This window comes from Borostomias antarcticus (assembly GCF_949987555.1).
Source record: "Borostomias antarcticus genome assembly, chromosome: 14".
Classification (NCBI taxonomy): domain Eukaryota; kingdom Metazoa; phylum Chordata; class Actinopteri; order Stomiiformes; family Stomiidae; genus Borostomias; species Borostomias antarcticus.
This window is the reverse complement of record NC_140247.1, coordinates 12085962-12103399: the sequence shown is the minus strand read 5'-3', so window position 1 is coordinate 12103399 and position 17438 is coordinate 12085962. Positions and strand designations below refer to the sequence as shown.

Below are 17438 nucleotides of genomic sequence, written 5' to 3'. Positions count from 1 at the left end.
GGTGACTGTAGCCAAAAGGTGACAAGTTTATAGGTCTGAGTAACCTAATTTTGTTCAGGCGAGGTTCCAGCAGGTAATGCAGCCTTCTCCACTGTGGAGGGAATAGTTGAACTCAAGTCACCCTATGGAACCTCTTCCAACAGCTCTGCCATCACACTGTTACTGTGTCATTCCTCACCACACGAATGAAAGATATGTAGAATCATGAAAAAACAGCAGGTCCCGTGACCCAATTAGCCGTCTGCACAGGCAAGTGGCAGCTTGGCAGGGTCAAGACTTGGCATGAAAACAAGTGGGAGCTTGCCTTCTCTCCGGTGTGGTGGATGCGTTTCTGGGCTGCTCCTGCTAATCACTTGCAGAAACAGCTGACTTGGGCCTGTGGCGGCGGAGAGAGAGACCGTGTCCAGTAGTGCTGCTGGTATCCCACAGTCCTCTGCTCCAGGGTCTGACGCTTCAAAGGATGGCAACAGATTCTGCTGGTGAGGTTCACTGGAGCGGAGCATGGAGAAAAGATAGATAGGTTCTCCGCTGGGCCAAGCTCCCGGAGAGTTGACTTTAGCCGCAGACATGGCTGCTGTCTGTCTGGGATAGCAGAGGGCTAGTGTAGGGTCAGTTTAGCCTTGTTTGATCATGAATAATGATGTGGACAGGACAGAGTCTGATCCTAGATGTCGATGGAGGAACAGAGGGATAGACAGAAGCATGGACGTTGGCCTGGAACATTCTAGAACTGGGTAGCAACATTACATTTCTGTTCTGAAAATCCATCTCAAAACCAGCTGATTGGTTAACTTGTCATGTAGCAGTACAGATTATCACAACAGATACTATACAATATTGTATATTACCATATAAAAGTTAAGAGTTTGTCATGGTACAGTTAATAAGGTAAAGAGACAGTTTGAGTCATGGTATGGTCAATATGTACTGCAGGTTTATTACAATAATCTACTGAGGGGAAGGATCACAAAGGAAAGCCCTGACCACCCTCTACCTACAGTCAAAACCAAGACTTTTTTTCAAAAAAGAAACAAAATCTGTAAAAAACACTTTCGGAGCATTTAAAAGGAGAAAACTTGGTAAACACGAATTATGACATTAGAAGACATCCAAGTGTAAAATATTCTGCATGTTTGAAGACTGACGGATCCTTCCAATGCAGACCGGAGGGGAAGACGGCCAACTGGAGGGAAACGTCGGCTCTTAGCTCGCGTCCATCTGGAGAAGAACACATTAACGTTAGATCAGGGAGCCCATGTGAGGTGTGAAAACAACAGATGTGAATCAAATGGTATCTTTAATAAAAAATAAAAAAAAGACTATCCATGTTGGCTATGCCATAAGCCCCAAGTTTTCCACATAATATTTGACCCAGTTATCTCCTTCAGTTTCTACAAATGTATCCTCCCCTTCCAATAAATAATTTAACATGGGTTATCCACACAGCAGGGATCAATCTAGTCCCGTCTTACATTTGTACGAGCATTCAGATGATTTGTGTCTCATGGGGCTTTGAGCTCACCCTGGCATTGTAGGCATCTAGCTGAGCATCCAGCTCTTCCGCGGAGAGCTGCTGTTTGTTGTTTCCCCGGCCCCCTCGGCCCCGGCCTCTGGTTCCTCCCCCGCCTGCCGCCCCCCTGCCGCCCCGGCCTCTCTGCATGCCTCCGAACCCGCCCACGCGGTTCCTGTTCATCCCACCGCCTCGGTTCAGGCTGAAACACACAACATGGTTAATTAACAACACGGTTACTTAACACTACATCCACGCCAGTTATTGTTCACATAAATAAATTAGACATACTAGGGCTGCACGATTATGACAAAAGAATTGCGATTTTCTTCAAAATGGTGATTGTGATTAATTTGCGTACACAGTTTGATTTGATAGAGTGATCAGTAAAGCTCACTCCCTCAGGTTTGAAGTCTTTCAATTACTTTTCCTAACCCAGTCCTCTAGAAATGACAAGCGGTATGACTGGTGGTCTTGTAGCTTACCAATCCAGTCACGTGATATCAAAGGATTTTTCCAGAGTATCCAAACCTAACAAGCATCACCGTGTCACTTGCCACGTGATCACCTCTCAACTCCTCTTTAGCCAGCTTTTGCCACCGAAAAGCTAGCCATTTAATGGCGCAGTAGGTGGGGTGGCGTTTACACAGGCGAGGCTCGGACAGAAGTTGGCATGCTGGCTCTTACCCCTGCATGGGAGGCCTTCTCTGTGTGTCGATCTGTGACGTGACGAGCTGGATGTTCATGGGCCGTCCTGTCGGAGGGAGAAAAATCACGGTCAGTTCCCAGAATATAGCTTGACTTTTTGGTTTGCAGAAGGACCCGTGAAACATTGGCCACCGTCAAAGCTTGCCAATTCAGTGCTTAAAAAAACCAAATCCCCCCCGAATCATCCGTTTACCCCATCTGAATCATCGGTTTACCCCATCTGAACAGGAAGGAGCCATAAGGACAGGTGAAAGCCATATGGTGATGGAACCCACCAGCCAGGTGTAGCCCTGAGGGACATCCTATTGACTGGGTTTAAGGGTGAGCTTAGACATCCCCGTGATTGGAGTTAGGGGTCAGCTTGGAGACACTAGTGAGTGGGGTTAGGGGGTTAGTTTGGGACAGGCAGCAGGCCTTACCATCCAGGGGGACCCCGTTGTACTGCTTCATGGCCTTCAGCGCGTCTGCCTTTCTCTCGAAGTGGACGTCCGCAGTGCCCAGGCTCCTGCCCGAGCGGTCGTAGTGGACCGCTACCTTCTTCAGCGTCCCGAACTCAGCAAACAGCTCCTGCCAGGACAGGGGAGAGGCTGTAAATAAACTAACACGACTTACAGATAAAAAAACAACAAAAGGCACTGTGAGAAGGCCTTCTGATGTGTTACATTCCTTACTTCTAGCCCCTGGGGAATGTGAAGCTTATGAAATGTAGGCCAACTTCAGTCAGATATATTTATCCATTGTCAAACCTTTTAAGAGAGACCTTAAGACAAAACGGTCGACATTCTTAACCAATTACCTGAATGTCTGCGTCGGAAACCCCAAAGTCGAGGTTGGACACCAGAAGCTTCCCGCCGGTTTCTACACCGGCTCCTCCCCCGCCTCCGCCAGCGTTGGCGTTAAAGCCATTGTCGTACATGTCGTGCTGCCATTTGTCCAGGATCTGCTTGGGCTGCAACAGACGAGAGAGAACGCACCTGCTGACTTCAGGCCCTCCGGTCTCTGTCAATCACAGAGTCCACACGGTGGCTGGCTGGCTGCCGGGTGTTGGGGCAAGCAGGGACAGAGGTCCGCTTCCACCGGGCCAAGGCCATGGCTCACTGACCCAGCTCCCCCCAGTGATGGGGCACTCTTCCCCCCACAACAGCACTCCCCACCCCAGCACTACAAAAGCATAGCAGTTCAGAAACAGATGACATCAGTTCTACTAACAAATCTGTGTAGAAAGCCTAGATGCACAGAAAATGTTAGGCAAATAGCTGGGTGCCATCAGAGACTAAACCCATATGATCAAATTATCTCACAATAACTTTAAAAAATGAGTTAACGGTGACGTGCTAGAAGAACTATTTATACTGATTAGCAATGACACAAAAATAGCACCACATTTACTGGTTGCCGTCATTAAAACCACCAAATTCACCACTCATCGCCCACCCCTTTAATGGCCTGCTGGCTAGCTACCAACGTTGCCCACTGTTCTCTCGCCATCTGCGCCTCCACCCAAGGCTCTCCAGACGGACACCTCCGGGAAAATAATCCGTGGGACTGGAAGAAGGGGGGGGGGGGGGTAGCTCCCTGCCGCAGCGTCGCCTCCCATGGTGCTGTGCTCATCCGAAAGAGTTCATCGAAAGCCTTGAGAAGGCTCAGATGGGTGAAGTGTCCATGTTTGAAGGAGGTAGCTGGCTTTGGCGGTGACTAGAAACGACAACTATCCAGCCTATGCAATGGCGGATCATCTGAGCGTCCATTTTGAAACCACGCCATTTTGAGAGTGGCTTGGGTGATTACGTGTTACATAAATATTATAAGAGAGAAGAAATGACTGAAAATGCACTCAATCATCATCATCATCATCAACAGGGCGAATGTCCGTTAGCTAATCCATCCGTAAATGGTTACACCGGTTTCGGTGTCGTTCAAAGCAGATTGTAGTAACCCGCCAGCCACTCCCAAACAAAGGGCCCCTTCACCAAGATAGGGCCACGGGAACAAAACTACTCCAAAAATACGCAAAACGTTTCCAGATGCAGTGAAGATTTTCAACGCGGTGGTTTCCAGTGCACCATCGGGGTATTTTCTGGGGTGAAAGATACATTTACTGAACGTTGAAGACTACAGCTAATTCGGTGATGTTTCGAGGATGCTGGATCAAAATGGCACCGTGTAGGCCCGTGCACAGATGATCCCGTGTTAGCCCGTGTGGCTAACATTAGCTAGCTTGCTCCAAATGCCTCTTCTCAAAAAACGGTGTTAAAACACATGGGTTGGGGGAAAGGACATATTATGCAATCAATTTTCATTCAAACTTAACCGCAATTTAGTGAGCCTCCCTCCATATTTCGAGGTTAACTCGACGGTTACGTGGTTGCTTTGCCTAGCAAGCCGTCACCAGGCTGTGGGTTCTCCTCCTCCTCCTCTCTCTCTGCCCATTCCTCTAACTTTCTCATACCCTGCTGTACGGCGTTGGTCTGCCTCTACCACGGCTCAGGTTCGGTCGGTTCCTCATGGGGCCGGATCCTCCGCCACGGCCTGCAAAGCCTCCCCCGGCGCCTCGCCCAACACCGCCGCCTCGGCCCCCGCCAGAGGCTCCTCGGCCACGGCCTCTTCCACCGCGGCCTCCTCCACCCCCTCGCTGAACCCTGTTCTGTTTGATAATGTCGTCTAGAGACATATCCATCTTATCGGCCATGCTGTTTCACTTAACGCTCAACAACACAGTCAGCGAAATAAAATAAAATGCCTAGCCTGGTCCCTGTCTTGCAAAAACACGAAGGAGCGCTTCGCTCGCCGACTCTTCGGATAAAATACGGTGTATGCGCGTCGGCTGGCTTTTATAACCACGGCACCCCCTCTCTAGCACACAGTGACGCGTTCCGCTTACCGTTCCTCCAGAATTTATGTTCTCATATATATAAATAAAAAATCCTAATTTACAAGTTTAGGCTTAGTGAAGGTCGATCCAAGCCATGGGTATACAAGAGGTACAAAGGATACAAAGTTTACTCCAAATACATAATTTAGTTAAAGGGGTGTGCTATTTTGAACATTTAGCCCTATTTGTGGTCTGTCTACCATGAACCTGAAACATAGAGACCATAATTTCACTGATCGTTCCAGTATTGAGCTAGCTGCAGTTTTTATGCAGGCTCTCACTGGGCTACAATGGAAGACAATGGGGCATACGTAAATGCGTTGGAAAAACTATGATATAGTGGTTTTCTGAAACGGGAACCACAGGGTGTAATCTTACCAGTCTCAGTATGCTCTCCTGTGAAATGTATTGCAATCTGAATGCTTTTACATGTTTGGCATAGCTTGAACGTAAGCATTAAAGCTACATGAGATAACTCAGCACTTTAGCAGCCCCTCTGGTCGTGCTAAAATCGACAAAAAGAACCACACTTCCCACAATCCCCCACTCACTTGCTGTAATGATGTGGAAAAATGATAACAAACACGCATGGCGCAGACTGGATTGGAAGATTGTAGATACTTTCTGGAAGGATGGCTTCAATGCAAATACTGGTCTTCTTTCTTTTATGTGCATGTAGATTTTGTTTTGCGGGGCGAAGTGTTTGTTGTCTTCCTGATATTGTGACACGCAAAATGTGTCACTTCTGTTTCCACCACAAGATTTCCCGTCAGTGTACTAACCAGTACACCGAAATGCATAAGAACTGCAGCTAGCTCAATACTGGAACAAGCAGTGAAATTATGGTCTCTATGTTTCAGGTTGATGGTAAACAGACCACAAATAGGGCTAAATGTCCAAAATAGCACACTACCCCTTTAACGGAACGGTTCACCCAATTTGAATGTTATTATAGTTTTTGCCTGTCTTTGAGAAATGTTCTGTCAGTTACCATGATAAGCTGGTATGATGTCACACAAGGAAAAAACACATTTCATTACAATACAAGTTCAGTTTTTCATCAATAAAAATCCCCACATATCTGTAGGAAGGCACTCTCAATTGCACAACCATCTAAGGTGCAGATAATAGAATTACATTCATTAACAGAATGTGATCTAGAAAATTATATATATTTATACTTATATATATATATATATATATATATATATATATAAAGTTTTAGCTGCATTTAAAACAAGTTTGAACTCTAGGAGTTAGCACTGAATGGAGTCAAAGGCTGTCAACAAATGCTCCTCCCCCTGATGGTGCAGCTGAGTAAAGCTGTATTGTGAGCATAAAAGTGTATCTTGCAACCATTATTAAAAGGGATATTGAGAGTTAAGGACCTAGATGGATCCCTACGGCACAGCCTTTAGTGACCTCCTTAAAGGTGGCCAACAGCAGCTATCTAATGAAGTGAGCGGTCCACTGTGTCAAAAGCTTTGGCCAAGTCCATGAATAGATCAGCCACTGTATATTATTTTATGTTTGTGGTGTTTTTATTTTGTTTTAAATTGTATTTTGGACAAAATGTGTTATTTTTACATGTTTTTAGTCAAATCACAAAAAGTAGGCTACATTTGTTTTTGAGTGACCTTTATTTAGAAATTCCTGGCAAGAGCTGTGAAATGCTTTGTGGGAGGTGTAGGAAACAGGTGGAATAAGTGTTCATTAAATGAACCTTCACACCAGAAATATGCTCCCGGGATTTTTTTATTGACACCGAGGTGTCGTTTCGGGCTACAAGCCCTCCTTCTTCTTTGTAGCTCGAAACATCATCTCGGTGTCCCAAAAAAAATCCAGGGAGCATATTTCTGGTGTGCAGACTCTTCTTTTCCTGATGAGTTTTTCTGTCTAGCACCCAGTTTTAAACATTTTGGATGTGTGTGCCTTTGTCCATTTTCTGCATTAAATGAACCTTGTCATGAGGGGAAACAGAAAATTGTTATTTAAGAACAACAGTAACAAATAAAGTGATTGTGTAATTTACTACATATGAGTATACCCATAGTTGTATGTATGAAGTGAATGTGAGTGACCACCTTTAAGCAAGGTCAAGGTAGAACATGGGTATGTACAGCATCAGAATCAGAGTATTTAGGAACATGGCAATAAAGCATAGAGAAGAATATTGTAAAAGTCTTTTATTCAATGTTTTGTTTCAAGACCGGGAAGTCAATAAGAGGGCAGCATACTGGGGAGGAAAGTCTACTTTGAAGTCCATTTGAAGGGGGCATAATTTATATTAAAAATGTTGGCGTCTCTACTGAACATTTGGCTTTCAAAATCCGCCCATACTTCCAATCCATCTACAATTCATCTATCAAACTGGCGTCTCTACTGAACAATATTTGGCTTCCAAAATTCGCCCATACCTCCAACACATCTACAATTCACCTATCAAACTATCTTCCCCCCCAAAAAATAAAATAAAATAAGTCAGCCCCTCAGCATTCTTCTCCATGGTCATATTTGTAGATTGAGGAAAAAAAACACACAAAAAAAACAGTTTGTATTTAAGACTGCAGTCTTTTGTGAGTGTCCAGGGAAGAGGTTGTTTAAAGTTTGTACCTCAGAATCAGGCTGTGTCAGCACATTTCAAAGATACTCTGACTTGTCCCATTCCCCAAAAAAACAGAGCGAATTTGAAGTATTCATGACTTGGGAACCAAGAGGTTCAAGAGTGACATCCCAGTCCTCTAGAATATTCCATCTCCTCCAGATGAGTAGGAGGGATGAAAGAGAGAGAGAGAGAGAGAGAGAGAGAGAGAGAGAGGGGGGTGTATGGAACTCTGATCATGTTGATGGACATTAGCCCCACCGCGCAGCAGTAAGGTGGGCAGGCAAGGCGGTAGAGAGAGAGACCCTGGAGTGAGGGGTCAGTGTTCTGGGCTGGACAGGCCAGAGAGGCTGGCTGACTGGTAGACTGACTGGAGGATTGGTGGAGGATAAAATTCCCGAGGATAAAAGTTGGAGAGAAAAGCTGCAGGATGGCCGGGGGAGGGACTAGGACTTCTTGGAGTCCTGTGTGTTGCGTTTCTTGAGGTCGCTCAGGTCCACTGGTGTGAAAGCTGAAGGAGAGGAACAGACAGTGATCATTACTTCTCCTCGTAGATTAGAACAGCCTTTATTATTTATTGTCCACAACGTGGAAATTTGTTGCGCTCTGGTCCGCAACAAAACAGTAACATACAACTGCACCTCCAATAAGCTCAGAAGTATTGTGGAGCTACTGCACCTCCTAAATATGAAAAGGACCGGTGAGTTCCGACACCTATTTCAGTCCCGCAGTCCGAGTCGAGCGCCGCCTGTGATCAATGTAAGCACTCACAATGTAAGTTGGGGTTGGGGTTCTTCTCCACGTACTCCTGTGGTCCACGGTCGTTGCGCTCGCTGTTCTGTGGTGACCTGATGTCCCTGAGCACGCACTGCCAGGCTGCAGGGAGACAGAAGGACATGTCAGAAGGATACACCCGTCTCTCCACAGAGACGCCCCGCTCGAACAGCCCTCTTCAGACCTCCCTCCCTTCAGGTAATGACTGTGATATCCATCGACTGAAGTGGCTGGAGCAAGTGCGACCACCCCGCCGGTAATAGGGAACCCAAACATCAATCGCTTGATCAAAGAGGCATCGCATCACACCATCATTTTTACCATTTATGTGATCATTTGAGTACTCTCAAGGAACGGAGTACATTTCTGAAGTGTTGGAACAGGATAGTTCTTTTAGGAGCTTTCTAAAGGATAGTGGTGATGAGTAAGTAAGAGAGAAAGCAGTACAGTCAAGGAAGGACGTGAGACTCAGTGTGACAGGTTGCCAGGGTAGAGAGACCTGTGTAACCTTTGACATGCTCGGATTGTTAGCTTTGGCTCGCCTTGCTTAAGTAATCCCTGGTGTACTTGGTTGTTGGTACTGTTTATCAACACTGAAGGGCAGTATTTTTAAGGCAGTCTATTCTTATGGCGGCCGTAAGAGTAGACCTGCCCGCTATTCTTACGGCGCCCTATCTGCAGCCTCACAATCACAGCGGCCGTAAGAGTAGACGTGCTATTCTCACGCCGCTGTATCTTGTTTTGGGAAATTCTGCTTTCAAAACCTAAACGACCCTAGCCCTATCTCTAACCCTAACCCAAAAATACTGGAATATATAAGAATAGTCACTGCCTATTGTCAAACAGTGACTTATCGATACTGAAGGGACTGTGTTGTGGGTCACGAGTAAAAGCGTTAAAACTCAGCCTCTCTCAAAGGACTCCTGGCTATCCTGGACTTAACGTTCTGTCCTTTGATGATGAAGATACTACAGGGCCAGGATAATACATATCTGCCCTGTGACCCAGATAATGGCCATGACCTATAACCAAGTTGGAATGTTGTCTTAAAAGGTCATAATTCAGATACAAGGCCTATGTGATGCTTACACCACATGACTATATCTTATCATGTTGCCTGACTCTTAACTGACTCTTGTAGATCAAAGCAGGTGAGCACAAGAACACTCGTCAGGTGCACGGTCTAGTAAACCAGCACTCACGTGTAATCCAAACTTTCGGTCGATTTTAATACAAGCTCATGGTGCGGGCAGACAGACAACTAATGTTTCAGCCCATATGGCCTTCCTCAGCATTGTCAACACTGACAACGTTTGGATTACACGCCATGAGTGCTGGTACTTCATTTTATCTTAACTTACTCTTAACTGAGGATGCATCACTCACTCAAATTTGCAAATGTCATTGCAAAAAAAAACATTGATCCTCTGGGATTTGGCCTTATTTCCTAAAATTGGGCATGTGCCTTTATTTCAGATGGTTCCACTAGCCCCAACGCTAGCTTTCAATACTCACTGTCATGGATGAAGCGCACATTCTCCTCGTGTGCTGGAGTGAAGAGCTCCCCGGTGTTGGTAGGGGACCTGGGGCTGGAGGTTCGCTTGTAGCTGTTCACCATCCTGGGAGCAGATGAGCTGGAGGACAAGCAGAGATTAGAAAAACAACAACAAGGAAACCACAAAAAGCTCATTATATACCAGAGTGTGAGAGCGACATAAAACATGTTTTTCTGTGTTGTTGTTATATTTCGTTAATCTCCTTTCTCTTGCACAGGCCACTGATTATCGGGAGGATGTTATGCACAGTCAGGTTGTCGAGTGTTTCACTGGTTCCACCTGTTAAGATACATTCTTGAACTTCTGGTGGCTGGAGAGTGATCTTGACCAGCAAATTGTCTCCCTACCTGGTCATTCTGTTGTCAGTCTGCACTCACTCTTGGCTCCTCTGGCGAATAGTTCGGAGTTGGAGAGAGAAACGCCCGATGTCTTCTTGTTGGATCTCTAGCATCGGTTGTCAAACAAACACACACACACACACACACACACACACACACACACACACAGACACACAGACACACAGACACACACACACCACAATATGTGATAAAGATATTATTGTTAACTAACGAACACACAGTGAGACGACGGTAAACTATTGAAAAGCTCGTTTCAATTAGCTTGTTAATCGGCTGACATAAACGCTACATTAACTTAACCACTACACCAGCAAGCAAATCACTGGGTTTTGTTTACGTTTTCTGGCTAGCAGCAAAGCTAAGCTAAGTTACTGCAGCTAGCTGCTGTCTGAGGCATTCAAACAGACAAGGAATCGGATAGGTCGTGAGATACACGTTGTTTTCATTGAATGGCTGTTGTAGCTAACGAATCCGGGTTTCTCTTAAAACGTTTAATAGACTGAAGTGTGTGTTGTACACCGAGTGACTGAAATGACAGCTGGCTGACTAAAAAATTAGCCACAGCAAACATTAGCTAACAAGCTAACAAAAGCCATTCCATTCTTTATGCAGACAACAATGAAAGCTCCGAATAACATGAATAGCCTTATGAATCAGCAGAGATGATCTGCTGAGGTTTCATAATCGAAAAAGTCCTGAAAGTGTTCATATTTGCGTACCTGTCTTCAGGTCCTCCTTCCTTTCGCTTTCTTTATTCAGCCAAAGAAGAGTAGCTTCAGCTAGCTAGCCAGGCCTACCGTGGGCTAAAACGTTGCCAATGCCAACCAATCATTTCCGGGGAAGTTGAACGGAAGTAGAGGGACCCGCTACATGACCTGATGGGATATCTGCTCCTAAAATACGCCGCTGTGAAGATGTAGCAGCGGTGGTTTGAATGGAATATCCTTGTCTGACATTCTCGCTCCGACTTCTAGGATGGCCTCATATTTGGGAGAAAGGCCAAGGCTGACTGTCCAATATGATCACTGAACAGCTGCAGGCCATACCGTTTCTTTTAGACGCAGAATGAATGTGATAGGCTACATGCAGTCCACTTAAGTTAACCTACTCTAGAGACAAATGTAGGCTAGTCTACTTTTAACTTATAAGCTAAGTAAACTTATAATATAAGTCACTTTGGATAAAAGCCTCCGATTACCTAGGCTAAACTTAAATATTTGAAATTAAGCTACTTGGCCTGTGACTCTGTACGCTGACCTCTTGAGACTTCTCTGTGAGGGTAACATGTTCTAATGAGTCACTCAGCCTACAGAAGGCCTATACCAACTAGTTGAAATATCTGTATTACAGTAGCCTACACACAGGCAAGCAGTGAGAGAGAAGAAGAGTGATAGCCTATTTATATATAAAAAAGCAGCTTTATTTATGAAAACATTCTATGTACAAAACAAGAATCGAGGACAAAATGATAAGACTTTCATTGATGGTGACATTCAGTAGCTTAGAATGGGCAGACTAGCATTAACACTTTCAGCACTCTGTGTTTATAACATCTCTACTACAGTTGTTGCAAAATGTTATTACACCAGCAGCGTTGCCAGAGAGGATGCATGGCTTTGTAACCACTCCAGGGCACACATAGCATAATAAATAGGTTCTATTGATCTATTCACCATTATTTATACAGGTAGGTCAAGTAAGAACAATGTCTTATCTTATCGATGGCCTATCAATGACCTGACACAGTATGTCCCGGTCTGCCCAGCAGTTGAGGATACACACAGCAATGCCTGTTTCCCATAGATACTACAGGCCAAAACAGCAGATGCCAAACTAGAGGACAATTTCAGAGGGCAATTTCATTTTCAGTTTTCAATGCAACCCACAATTTTTATGCTGGGTTGTTAGTCCATGGGGAGCAATGAGCAGTTGTGTTGATTTCAAACCAGTGATCAAAGGAAAAGTGAGGTGAACCTCGATCCAGATGATCTCACTGGGTCCTCAGTATTAAGACATACCCCAAGGATTCATTTCACATATTGAATTACGCAGTTTTTACAATGGCTGTGACGTGTCACTGATCGTTTGTGTCCCCCCCCCCCTTGCTATACAACATTATCTGCAGAGTTGCTGGTCTGACCTTAAACACCCCGTGGTATCTACATGACAGTCAGGGTTTCTCCACCAGAGGGCGAGCCTGGTTTGGGTTGGTGGCATGTGATAGAGAAGCACCATACACATGATTTTAAGCGAAGCATGAGAACAAGAGACAACATGGCCACCTTTTCAAAGCGTAGTCCAAATTGATATATAAAAATAACCCTCCAGAAAGCTAAAGCGTGTCACAATATGTAGCATAAATAGACTGGGGGAAACATTCTGTGGCTGGCGACAGAGGCGTGACCCCTGCTTGTGCCTCCCTCTTTGCGGTGGCCGGGCTCATAGCGTCTCATCCTCTACAGTCTGGCTCCATTCTCCGACCCCTACGACCATTTTTTGGGGGACTAGGGCTCTCTGTCCGTTCCTCCATCCATCCGTCCACATCCGTCCGTCCATCTCCATCCATCTGTTCGTCTCTCCATCCGTCTATCCACACATCCGTCCTCTTTCCTCTAGGGGCGGCGGGGCTTGCTAGACACAGCCAGCCTGGAACAGCTTAGCCAGCTCCGTACAGTCCGGGTCTATGAGGTCCACGGGCTTCTCCCCGCTCTCGTTCTCTGCCTCAGCACTGGCCCCCAGGGACAGCAGGTAGCTGGAGGGGGGGGGGGGCATAGAAGCCACACAGTCCTTCAGTACGATCGCTACATGGTCACAGGTTGTCATCGAGTGTGTAAGACGTAGTGCAGTCGAGGGTACAGAATACAGATGTTTACGGGGTCGGGTGTACCCACGTCTTTATCCACAGACACACTGTACGCCCAGTACTTAACTCCCACTGTACACTTGCAACAAATTAGCTATCATTAGAGTATACTGTACCCACTCCTTCGGTCTCCACTATGTGTTGTGCGTGTTCCTTGTGCTGTCTGTGTGTCAGGACTGGGCTGGCTATGGTGGCTCACTTCAATCTGGGTGAGTGAGTTCAGTGAAGTTAGGTAACCACCAATTAAGCACCATGTTTAACAGAGGACTACATGTCTCAGGAGAGAAGCTACTGTTAGCTATGTCCTTTGAAAATGCGGTTGTGTGGAAAAACGTGGAACTGTTACGGCTTGTAGATGATGCTTGTTTTGTACGTTATGCCATGTGAATCAGCAAATACATTTGAGTGAAAATATCCAATCAATCAAATCATTCCTACAAGTTATCCATGCAGATATGCAGTTTTCTATGTACGCATGCATGTGTGTGACTGTGTGTGCGTGCGTGTGGGTGCGTTTGGCTAACCTAGCGATGTCTGGGAAGCCGTCGCTGCAGGCCATGTGCAGAGCTGTCCAGCCGTCCTCGTCCCTCTGGTGGACGTCCGCTCCGTACTTCACCAGCAGCTTCACACACTCCAGGTTACCGGTTAACACCGCCTCGTGGATCGGGCCCATACCTGGAGAGAGAGAGAGAGAGAGAGAGAGAAGGGGAGAGAGAGAGAAGGGGAGAGAGAGAGAGAGAGAGAGAGAGAGAGAGAGAAGGGGAGAGAGAGAGAGAGAGAGAAAGAGGAGGAGAGAGAGAAGGGGAGAGTGGGAAGGAGAAGAGAGAGAGGGAGAAAGAGAGAGAGAGGAGATGAGAGAGAGAGTGAAATTAAGAGAAAGAGGAAGAGAGAGAGAAGATTCAGTTAGCAAATGTTTTTATTAAGCAATAATACATAATTTGGTATGGTTGGACACAGAACTGAAAGCGGAACTGAACCTCGATGGGCACTATTTCAATTACTTGTATTTGAAATATGTTTTTCAATTACTTTTTTTGCAATTTGTAATTTGTATTTGACATGACTGGAAAAAAAAAAAAAAAAAAAAGATACTTAAAAGTGGAGTGATTTTGTACTTTCAAAATAATCAAAATACTTTCTCCATGATTCATAAAGCATAAAAAAGGTGAACAATACACTGAGACACACACTCACACTGTGATTTTTAGTTGCGACCAGCAGCTCCAATAGATACTGTATATCAGGCAGTAAGCTAGCTACACTTGTGCCGTGACCTGAATGCCCTGTGGATGTGGAGTGAGCTTAGGGGGGTGAGTGTAACCGAGTGAGAACTCATGAGTCCTGAGTAGGTAATGAATTATTGGTTAAACGTACTCCTTCAGTATAAATACCATCCACCTGTGCCAATGAAGAGCTATCTTTTCGGTGGCGTAGCTGGTTAGAATAGTGGTTTTTGCACTGTGGGAGGCCCAGGTCTGCTTCGTGTCATGCCTAATGTACCCCAGAGTTATTCTTAAATCACTATAAAACCACGGCCTCTCATGGTTTATTGCTTAATTTTCCAGGTCCTACCATTTGCACAAAATAATAATAATAATAATAATAATAATAATAATAAACTGTTCATATTGAGAGCAAAAAAGAAGGAATTTTCCTGTATTTTGAAAAAACAAAAGACGTATTTTATCTTGATACATTTTCTGGCACCAGAATTTCGTCTGTTGTTTTGATACATTTATTCAAGGGGTATTTTGTAACAAGCTCATCTTGTTTCCTAATCTCTGCAGCCACGGCGATGTGAGAGGCATGCTCTACCAGCTGAGCCGTTAGGACAGGACCATACCTGGTCCCCTGCAGCACCATACATGGACCCAGCCAGAGAGACGCCTGACCACTGCACTGCACAACACCCCCCCACAACACACACTCCGCAACACACACCCCGCAACACACACCCCGCAACACACACCCCGCAACACACACCCCACAACACAAACCCCGCAACACACACCCCGCAACACACTCCCCGCAACACACACCCCACAACACACACCCCGCAAAACACACCCCGCAACACACACCCCGCAACACACACCCACTCCCCAGTCCTATCAACACCCTCTCTCCAATATTAGACCTTGACAGTGTAAAACACACCATCTCTCTAATATCAGACCTTGACAGTGTAGAACACACACCATCTCTCTAAAATCAGACTTTTACAACAAGTTCTATGACCTACATCTTTAACCATGTCTATATCAACACTTTTTGAAAATACTTCATGAACTTGTTTTATATTGTGCAATACAACTAAAGTGTTGGGTGAAAAATTCAATCATATTATCATATTGCAAACATTTGCAATTATCAATAGTCTGAGATTCCATGGGCTTCATCATGCCAAGTCAATTGAGGGCATGGAGGTGAAGTGTGTAGTAGTGTACTGGTAGAAGTATACCCACTTCTGTTTCCATGGACACAGAATAGGCTACCTACTTCTTAACTACCACTGGTGTCCAATTTCTGTAGATGAGCTATCAGATGAGCTATCACAATATAACTGATACTTATTTGGACTGAACCCTTATTATTGACGTCCTCTAATTTTTTTATCCTCTTATGCTGATAACCCTTCCTGTTCTAACTCACCAGACAGGAAAATGGTGTCCATTTTGACTTTCCTGGCCCTGATGAACCGTCCAATCAGCTCCAGCTCCCCTCTACGCACACAGTCCTGGAAGATGATGTCGTTGGGGAAGTGCACGGCGCGCACGGGCTTGGCGGGGGCGGGCTTGGGCACCGGCGCCGGCGCTACAGGTGCATTCTGGGCGACCGCTGTGCTCTGGCGCGTCCGCGCGCTGTACGAAGAGCTGTACGTGGAGGTGGAGGTGGTTTTGTGCGAGGGCGTGTAGAGGGACGGGGTGGTGTAATGCGTGGTGGTGTACTTCGTCGGGGTGTACTTCGTCGAGGTGTAGTTCGTGGACGTGTAGTGCGTGGGTGTGTAGTGGGTGGGCGTGTACGTGGGGGTGTAACTTGTGGGTGTGTATTGCGTGTAGCGCGTGTACGAGGACACCGGTAGCTGGTAGCTGTACTTCATCCCGCCGGAGGACGCGGCGCGACCTTCCCCCACACAAACGCGCGAGGAAGAGGCACGGGAGAAATCCAGGAAAACTGCTGTAAAAACAATCCACACAGGGACAAATCCAAATCCTCAGTCCTCTTGCGGTCCTCCTGTTCTTCTCCTCCTCTCTCTCTCTCTCTCTTCTCTCTCTCTTCCGTCCGTTTGACGGTCTGCAGTGTCCAGTCAGAGTAGCCCAAGCTGCTTCCCCTCTCCGTGCAGAATGCGTTACCAAGTCTGGCCTCAATCTCCAATCCCTCTCTTTCTCTTGCAGTCTCTCCCTCTGGTTGTCCTATTCGTGTCTGAGGTGAGTTTCTCTCCTGTGTGTGTCTGTGTGTGTGTGTGTGTGTGTGTAACAGCGCTCTACGGTATCCTGTCTTTGCTCTGTCTGCTGATCTGAGGGGGCTGAAGGGAGAGGTTCCCTATATACACTCTGTCGGGGCTATTTTAGAGGCGGTCATCCCTCATATCGAGTGACCTCAGCTGAGTGGCCCCCGCCTCGCTCCACCCTTCTGTCCCATTACACACTCTCTGTCACTGCCCCCGCCACCCTCTGTCTCAGTAACCACAGCGACAGCCTGAGACATTCACCCTTACTGACACCATCCACACTGGACCCCTTTAGGCGTATGTCTAATGTACCTGATATCCAGTAAACATCTGAGCTACTAGTCCACGTTAGAACCGAGGGAGAACACAAGCCCTGTCAACAGCTGAGGAACGTTACCCATTGCAACACATGATGAGAACGTGCTCACAGGGCCTTGAGGGCGAAAAGTCATGGTGGTCAACATGGTGTGAGAATCACGTGTGTGAATCAGGAGTGTTGTGGATAACGAGGTTTGTGGAATCAGATAAGTAACAAGGGTGATGGAGTCGGAGAATGCTTTTAGTAAACAATGTGTTGAGCATGTGGGCTTCACCTATGACTGCTGACAGATTGAGAATAAAAAACTCAAGGGATTATATTCCTTCAGTGTGTAGATATTGATTTCCTATTTCCTGTCACGAATCATGAGCAGTAAGCTAGTTGGCTGGCTTGTGTGGGATGGATTTTTACTGGGGCAACAGTC

At 46.0% G+C, this 17438-nt stretch overlaps 3 protein-coding genes across 3 annotated transcripts; all 3 read right to left on the bottom strand.

Moving 5' to 3' along the window:
• Window positions 1-912: 912 nt before the first annotated feature.
• Window positions 913-5004, bottom strand: alyref (Aly/REF export factor). The gene is made up of 6 exons (XM_084449012.1): window positions 4668-5004; window positions 3015-3167; window positions 2638-2785; window positions 2198-2264; window positions 1523-1712; window positions 913-1218 (listed from the first exon to the last, which is right to left on the bottom strand). Exons 1-6 carry the CDS (start codon window positions 4905-4907, stop codon window positions 1204-1206), a joined length of 813 nt encoding a protein of 270 aa, XP_084305138.1. The 5' UTR covers window positions 4908-5004; the 3' UTR covers window positions 913-1203.
• Window positions 5005-7305: 2301 nt separating this feature from the next.
• Window positions 7306-11179, bottom strand: mcrip1 (MAPK regulated corepressor interacting protein 1). The gene is made up of 5 exons (XM_084449029.1): window positions 11101-11179; window positions 10370-10466; window positions 9982-10100; window positions 8464-8568; window positions 7306-8203 (listed from the first exon to the last, which is right to left on the bottom strand). The coding sequence occupies exons 2-5, from the start codon at window positions 10375-10377 to the stop codon at window positions 8139-8141; spliced, it is 297 nt and encodes a 98-aa protein (XP_084305155.1). The 5' UTR covers window positions 10378-10466; window positions 11101-11179; the 3' UTR covers window positions 7306-8138.
• A 1833-nt stretch (window positions 11180-13012) lies between these two features.
• Window positions 13013-17096, bottom strand: ppp1r27a (protein phosphatase 1, regulatory subunit 27a; the record flags this gene model as incomplete). Its single annotated transcript, XM_084448463.1, has 4 exons — window positions 13013-13133; window positions 13769-13919; window positions 15897-16367; window positions 17093-17096. 4 exons carry the CDS (start codon window positions 17094-17096, stop codon window positions 13013-13015), a joined length of 747 nt encoding a protein of 248 aa, XP_084304589.1.
• Between the last annotated feature and the right edge of the window lie 342 nt (window positions 17097-17438).

Excerpts from the sequence above, each read along its gene's own strand:
- alyref (XM_084449012.1), bottom strand. The coding sequence starts at position 4,907 with ATGGCCGATAAGATGGATATGTCTCTAGACGACATTATCAAACAGAAC. Across the intron at positions 3,168-4,667 it reads GACCAACGCCGTACAGCAGG|CCCAAGCAGATCCTGGACAA; the intron begins GTATGAGAAAGT and ends CGTCTGTTGCAG. Across the intron at positions 1,713-2,197 it reads AGAAGGCCTCCCATGCAGGG|CCTGAACCGAGGCGGTGGGA; the intron begins GTAAGAGCCAGC and ends TGTGTGTTTCAG.
- mcrip1 (XM_084449029.1), bottom strand. Across the intron at positions 8,569-9,981 it reads TGTGCGCTTCATCCATGACA|CCTGGCAGTGCGTGCTCAGG; the intron begins GTGAGTATTGAA and ends GTCTCCCTGCAG. Across the intron at positions 8,204-8,463 it reads CCCCAACCCCAACTTACATT|CTTTCACACCAGTGGACCTG; the intron begins GTGAGTGCTTAC and ends CCTCTCCTTCAG.